The following is a 7,218-nucleotide window of genomic DNA, read 5'->3' as shown; positions in this document are numbered from 1 at the left end:
ATTCAAAAAAATTGGGGTTGGCTGAGCGAATGCAATCATAATCACATTTCCTTAGCTTAACACCTACCCGGGGCTAGTGAATTCTATGGAGCCAAATGTGAGTCTTATCCACAAGTTCCGACCTATTCAAACTTAGAATTTAAACTCCATCCGTGACATGTAATTCTGATGAGTACTTTGCAGGATGACAGATTCTTTGCTCAATTAAAATGAAGCACATTGGAAAATATTCTTTGAATTCATGTTCACGTCTTATTATTATTATCAGCAATGCATATTCATATCACAATTTGACAATTATTTGATCTTTAGTGATTGAATCTTTTTGTTAAGGGTATTGGTATTTCTCCGAAAAACATTGTTGCGGATTTCAGGAGTTGATTCTTCTCCAATCTCCACCTTTAAAAATATCATAATCAAGTCCTAAAATGTTGGAAAGCCAATTTCTTTGAAGAACATCACTCTTTTGCACCAAATTAATTGAGGACTGTGAAAGGACAATGCTAATCATATTATAGTAACAGTGAGAGAAAATACAATCAAGATATGGATATGGGATAATAAAAATATATAATTAAGCCATTAAACGTGGTAGATAGATTTAGGATTATTATTTTTCAAGAGGAACTTTAATTAAATAAAATAGGTTTATTATACTTCTTTAAAGGTTGGTTGTTAGTCCAAGTCGTAAATTAGAGGTTTGACCTAAAATCCATACGAACATTGGAACTTAATTGGATTCCAATTGGGTTTGGATCAAGTCGAGCATAAACGGATAGATCTCAACCCGATCCGTTGTTAATTCAATTTTACAATTTATACAAGAACCACACGTGCAACTGGATTTGACACGTAATCAACTAGATCAGAGAACTCATTCCCATATGACCAGTTCTACACCAACACCCACCCTACTTCTTCGTTAAAAGTAGTTCTCACGCGCCTCTATACGCGATTAGCTCTCACGCTCAAATTGGCAGCGAGAAATTAAACGCGCGTGGGTAGTTTTCCTCGTCACTCAAATAATCAATCACACGTGCCACATTAACCACCGTAGGATCCCACACTTTCTCAATCGAAGCATGTACGAATGAATGAAAGGAAAATCCTTTGATTGTTATATTACCACGCCAATATGTTATATTTATACATCACTCAAAAAAAAAAAAAATTTATTTCTCTTTATTTTTAAAAATAAAAATAAAAATAGAAACACTCCACTCCACTCCACTCGACCCCCCACTAGATTGGAGTGAGACGCGACACCTCCTTCTGTTTTCAATCTAATAGTCATAGTTATATTCTTTGTGTTTGTTTTGAAAGGAGGAGATTAAGTTAGACTCTCTTAAAAGACCATAATTAAGCAACATACAATACATGCCTGCCATCAATTTGAAAATTATCCAACCTTAGATGAATGGATATATTAATATAAATTTAAAAAATAATAAGTTTTTATTATTTTATGATTATGCTAAGGTAATGTGGAGAATTAATTTTATAAAATTGGGGTATAGTAAAAGAATAATGGTGTGGTAATATCACTAAACCCTTTTTCTTTACAACACAGTTCGCGGTTTTCCTGATCTCACCAGAACATAATTAGGGCTAGAAACGGAGCTCCCTCCTCTTTCTCTCTCTCTCTCTCTCTCTGGAGATCGTTTTTTGACATCTAAAAGGTTTCTAATTTATATCTCTCCTTGTCCTTCTCTATTTATACATCTCAAGCTCATCTACTTTATGGTTTCTGTTTTCGATGGATTTATGATTTTGTATCCAGGGTTTCTATCTATTTTTACTATTATTGTTCTTCCTTCTCTTCGATCTCGGTCGTTGATTCTTGGTGGATTTCATCTCCACAGCTTTGAAAATTCATGGAGAAAGAGCTTCTTGAGCTCTTCGAATCTGCGAAGAAGGCAGCCGACGCTGCGGCGGCAGATGGAGCTTCTCCAGAGGAAACTCGGTGCGTCGATGCTCTGTCGCAGTTGAAGAAATTCCCCGTGACGGTGCAAGTTCTCGTCCAGACGCAGGTACAACCCTTCTCGTCTAGTTTGATTCATATTTTAAGATGTTTGATTTGTTTTTGGATAAGGCTTTGATTCTATTCCAGATCTAATTTTATGAGCTTTTTAGCACAAAATATAATTTTTTAATGCCATTATCGACAGTCTAAACTGTCCATTATCGTGGTTCAAATATCAATATCTGCCAAGTTTTTTTTAGCACAAAATATAAATTTTTTTTAAGACCAATAAGCAACATTGAATGTTTTTTTTTGTGTGTGTGTGTGTGTGTGTGAATATTTCGGATGAAACAGTATCAGTTTTTCTCTTGATCAAACATTGTCTCCAAAGGAGATTTAAAACCTCGGTCTTTATTGCTTATTAATGTTTCCTTGATAATAAGTGATGTTATGTGGGCATATTTGTGGGAAACAAGATTTGGGTGTCGTTTGATTTATTTTTATTTTTTTTAATCAGTATGTCGTTTGATTTATTCCTCATCGAAATTCATCTTTCCCTACTTTTTTTAACCTATGTGGTTAAACCTTTGCCTTTGCGTCACATAGCCAAGATCCCTAATGCTTTGGTTAGATACTCGGTGGATGTTAATCTCCACATGGTTGCCTTGGGTAGGAACACCTATGCTTTGAAGCACTAAGCACTATAGCATTGGATTAAACTTTTGCAACTCAATATTGTGCATATCTACTCATAAGTAAAATTATTATAACATTAAGAGTAAATAGCTCCAATACAATATTTTCAACCTTTTTTTTCCCTTCAATCGCATCAACGTCAGTTATGAATTGTACCAATAATTTGTGTTCAACCAATTTCCTTCTTTATTGCATGTAAACGTTAAGTACCAGTAACTTCATTATATTATTTCAACTGATTTCTTTCATTTATCCATGTCTTGCTGCCCTAGTTATCTCCTTATTTTTTCAACCTCTATGATCAATTTTTTATCCTATTGAACCTCTCCAAGTTTGTCTTCAACCAATAGGCCAAAAACCCCTGATTTTAATTCCTGAAAAGCTAATTCAATGTCCCAAAACCCTATTTTGGCAAAGATTGATGGACAAGGGCATTCAATCTCTTTATGCTCTTCTTTCATGGAAGACCCAAGTCAAGGGGTATATCATCAGTTTGTAAACAAGGGTGTAGCTTGATTTTCACCAAAACCTGAAGAGGTTCTTCAAAATTGTGAACCTTTAAAAAATGGCGTGGTTATATAACATAAAAAGTAATATAATTTCACTTATGATTTTATTCTTTGATACGATCATGTGATCATTATATTATAAGTGTACACATGGTATAATGGTGTGGTAATATCACATCCCTAAAGAATTGGCTCTCTTTTATAGAAGAGGGATTGCCTATGCACCGCAGAAACAATCGTCTCCATCTAATCTACCCCTTTTCTATTTTTTGTGGTAGGAAATATTTCAGTGAAACAAAGAATTACTACTCTCTTTTTCATTAATTTATTATTATTATTTTCTTCTTGTTCAACTCCCCATTTCTTGTATAGGGGTCACATGTCTACATTTAGCCTTGCTCTTCTATTTTTAATGCTATGGTCACATACATTATTAAGTTTTTTCCTTTAATTTTTGTATATTATATATACTTTTAACTCATTAATTAATAATTTAATGAACAAGTAATGGTCTGTCGTTATGTTGGAAAACAACAACGGCCAGTTATCGGGAGAAGTCACCAAAGTTAAAAACAATTTTCCCAAAGGTGAGAGGAAGAGAAAAGTGTGAAAGAGGGTATTCGGTATTTTACCCATAAAAAAAGGGTATTGGGTTTTTTTTCTCATGCTCCCAAGTTAGTCAATTTTTGTGGGAACTGGTCAAGAGGGTTATGTCCAATGTTTAAAATCTCACTTCGAGGCCTTGCCTCGTTTGGGAGAGAACCTGGTACAACTGTTTTCAGAACCTGAAATTGAATATTTGAAACAAAATCAATCAATGAAATTGTAGTACATGGCTTAATTTTTTTGATTTTCTTTCTTTGAAAACAATTAATTTATCGATTTTTACCTATGTAATTATTCTTTTGTCGACAAGTTTGGAGTCCATACAAAGTTATATACCACAAAGTCTAGATCACAGGCATACACCTATATAACAGGGAAGGAGGAGCAGTGGCAGTTGCAACACACAAAGCTGCTTCTGTTGCACATTGTTGCTGCTTGGAAGAAAAAGTAGAGGAATAAAATGGAAAAGGAGAGGGACAAAGAACAATAAATAAAGAAAAGGCTTAAATTTTTTGCTCCTGCGGTACTGCTTAGTGCCTATTGTTGCTGGCTTAATCGCTAGCTCCCTAATTTGGAAAATTTTACGAAGTTTTTGGGGGAAAAAAGAGAGGTAGGGGAATTATGAAAAAAAAAATGAATAAGAAGAAGAAGAAAAAAGGCTGAGGGTTAGGTTGCCTTGAGGTGCAATTTGAGACTTACGCCTTCTAAACATTTAAAAACTATGACTCAAGACTGTCTTGATCAAGATAATCCCAGAACATTCACGTTCGGGTCACTACTGAAACTAAGACGTCTCAAGAGACCGAAACATTCCTAGACAGTATATCTAGCTATGTCATTAAACTATTGTCTTGGGGAATATCTCAAATTTATTTTATTGAAAAAAAATGTAAAGAGTTAGGTCAAAATTACTCTTTGTTGATATTTTCTCTCTTGGTTTGTAGTACGGATTGATAACATGAATGGTCTTGTTTTATGTAATTGATCTAAAATTGTTCTGCACAATAAGCTGGGATGGTTTAGCCTTCAGTTACCTGCAGTGCTAGTATCTAAACTCATTTTTCCTTGTTTTACCAAATAGAAAACATGTTTAAATTTCAGGTTGGTAAACGTCTTCGACATCTCACAAAACATCCTAGGGAGAAGATCCAGGTTATGGCTTCTGACTTGCTTGAAAAGTGGAAAAGCATAGTCGTGGAGGAAACTTCCAGAAATAAGAAAAATGGAAGCTCAGAAATGAAAACTTCGGCAAAGTCTGATGTTACTAAGACAGAAACTGTTAAGGTCGAGAAGTTCCAAAGGGCAGATTCTGTTAAGGTTGAGAAGGTTTCAAGGACTGAAACCATCAAGGTTGAGAAAGCTGGTCGGGGTGAGATGTTAAATTCTGAGAAGGTTTCGTGGTCAGAAACTGTCAAGCTTGAGAAATCTGAGACCGTCAGGGTGGAGAAGAGTGGTGGGAGTGAGCCCATTAAGCCCGGAAAGATGTCAAAAGATGAAAAGCAGGCATCTGTTATTAGGAAACCCTCACAAGTCCCTGCAGGACCTCCAAAGCTGACTTCAATGATCAGATGCAATGACGCAACACGGGACAAGATCAGGGAGCTTCTCGCAGAGGCATTGTCCAAAGTTCCTAATGAAGCTGAAGAAGATGTTTTGGATGAAGTAAACGCATGTGACCCGATTCGGGTTGCTGTCTCAGTGGAGTCTGTATTGTTTGAGAAAATGGGCCGTTCTAATGGACCCCAGAAGTTTAAATACAGGTCAATAATGTTCAACATCAAGGATCCAAACAATCCAGATTTGCGGAGAAAAGTTCTTGTCGGGGAGGTCAAGCCAGATAGACTTATCAATATGAGCCCTGAAGAAATGGCAAGTGATCAGCGGAAACGTGAGAATAAACAAATCAAAGATAAAGCTCTACTTGAGTGTGAACGTGGGGCTGCACCTAAAGCCACAACCGATCAGTTCAAGTGTGGGCGGTGTCAGCAGCGGAAGACAACTTACTTTCAACTGCAAACTCGGAGTGCGGATGAACCCATGACAACCTTTGTAACTTGTGTGAACTGCAACAACCACTGGAAATTCTGTTAGTGGGCGCATGGACCTCTGAGATGCTGAGCTATGAACCTCTGTCCTCTTTTTCTTATGATTCAACATTTGTGCATTTAGTACTTGATCTCCTCATGATGGTCAATTTTCTCTTGTAGGATTGAGTAGATTTAATTTGTTTAAAAAGATATTCCAACACGTAAGATGCTTTTGAATTAAGAAACAATAATTTTTATTTAGTTAAATGTATTAACTTGTTTCATTTGTACTAAAATTTAGCCTTCTTCCATTCAAACCAATGGACAAGTATTCATTCATTGTATAGGATACAACCAAAGCACGCTGCATTGACCAAGTTTTAAGGGGAAAAAAAAGACGGGCTCCAAGCAAGGATATCTTATTCGCGATAATTAATGTTGGGAATTATTATTTCATTGGTAGCCATGTGACTGTACTTTACTCATATAAATCTGCAGAGTGGTTATCATTGAATATTCGATTTTGCTTATGTTTCATGTCAGATTTTCTTTTTCAGCTGCAAGTTTCAGATTCTCAAGAGGTGGTGTACAGTCTCTTGGAAAAATCTACAGATTTTTGTGATCAAGTGGGTCACTTTGAGTTATATTTAAAGTGTAGCCTACATTTCATTTGACATGGGATCACTTGAGAATTTATTCTTCTTTTTAAAAAAAATAATTTCATTTATCTAGTTGTTAAAAATCTCTTTTGGGTGAATGAGAAATCGATTTCAAATAATTCCTACTAGTCATGATTTGTAATATATGGTTTGTAGAACTATTGAATTTGTTAATGAAAATTTTTAATTCTATATCGGATAGGAATACAAAATTTATCTAGTTTTTATATAGAATTTTTCATATCACTTAAGTGAATATGAGAGAGAGAGAGACTTGGGTAAGCTTATGCACGTGCAAGAGGTCCATAGGCTCAAAAAGGATTTAAATCATTGGTCTAAAAAATCAATAATGCTTGTGCTTGCACAGGGAGATGCAAATTTGACTTCACATGGGTGTGTGCGACGGGCCCTTATTTTCAAGAAGACACCTCTTTTGAATTTTGGGTTGTTTTTTAAGAGACACATTTCCTTTTTCAAGAGACATTATGTCTCTTAGAAATCTTATATTTTCAAGAGATATCCTGTCTCTTCATTTTCTATAAATAGGTCATTTCGAGTTTGATTATTTTATTAAATTTTCTTTTTTCTATCATGTTTTAAGTTGTATTCTGAATTTTTCATCTGCATTTCTTGAGAGTACAAATTTAAAGTTAAATTCATTAGACATATAGATTGACAAGACTTTCTTTTCTGCTAGTCGCAGTGAACCATGGGCCATAGTTAGGGCTTGACTTTTCAAAAAGGAAAAACTGGCCCTA

General features: G+C 35.2%; 1 protein-coding gene across 2 annotated transcripts; it reads left to right on the top strand.

Annotated features, from left to right (window-relative positions):
- Positions 1-1,526: 1,526 nt before the first annotated feature.
- TFIIS (transcript elongation factor IIS) lies at positions 1,527-6,118 on the top strand. 2 transcript variants are annotated; one of them, XM_086444656.1, is made up of 3 exons: positions 1,527-1,679; positions 1,863-2,030; positions 4,876-6,118. In XM_086444656.1, exons 2-3 carry the CDS (start codon positions 1,875-1,877, stop codon positions 5,863-5,865), a joined length of 1,146 nt encoding a protein of 381 aa, XP_086300782.1. In that variant the 5' UTR covers positions 1,527-1,679; positions 1,863-1,874; the 3' UTR covers positions 5,866-6,118. The 2 variants fall into 2 exon arrangements, with proteins under 2 accessions (XP_086300782.1, XP_086300784.1); XM_086444658.1 differs by having other exon boundaries at positions 1,549-1,679; positions 1,781-2,030.
- The last annotated feature ends 1,100 nt before the right edge of the window (positions 6,119-7,218 follow it).

The sequence above is a fragment of the Akebia trifoliata genome, chromosome 6 (genome assembly GCF_017979445.1).
Source record: "Akebia trifoliata isolate Shusen 1 chromosome 6, ASM1797944v1, whole genome shotgun sequence".
Taxonomy (NCBI): Eukaryota; Viridiplantae; Streptophyta; class Magnoliopsida; order Ranunculales; family Lardizabalaceae; genus Akebia; species Akebia trifoliata.
The sequence above is the reverse complement of the archived record's forward strand: the minus strand, read 5'-3'. Positions and strand labels throughout refer to the sequence as shown.

Coding starts and splice junctions, on each gene's coding strand:
- TFIIS (XM_086444656.1), top strand. CDS start 1,875: ATGGAGAAAGAGCTTCTTGAGCTCTTCGAATCTGCGAAGAAGGCAGCC. Junction 2,031..4,875: donor AAGTTCTCGTCCAGACGCAG/GTACAACCCTTC, acceptor TTTAAATTTCAG/GTTGGTAAACGTCTTCGACA.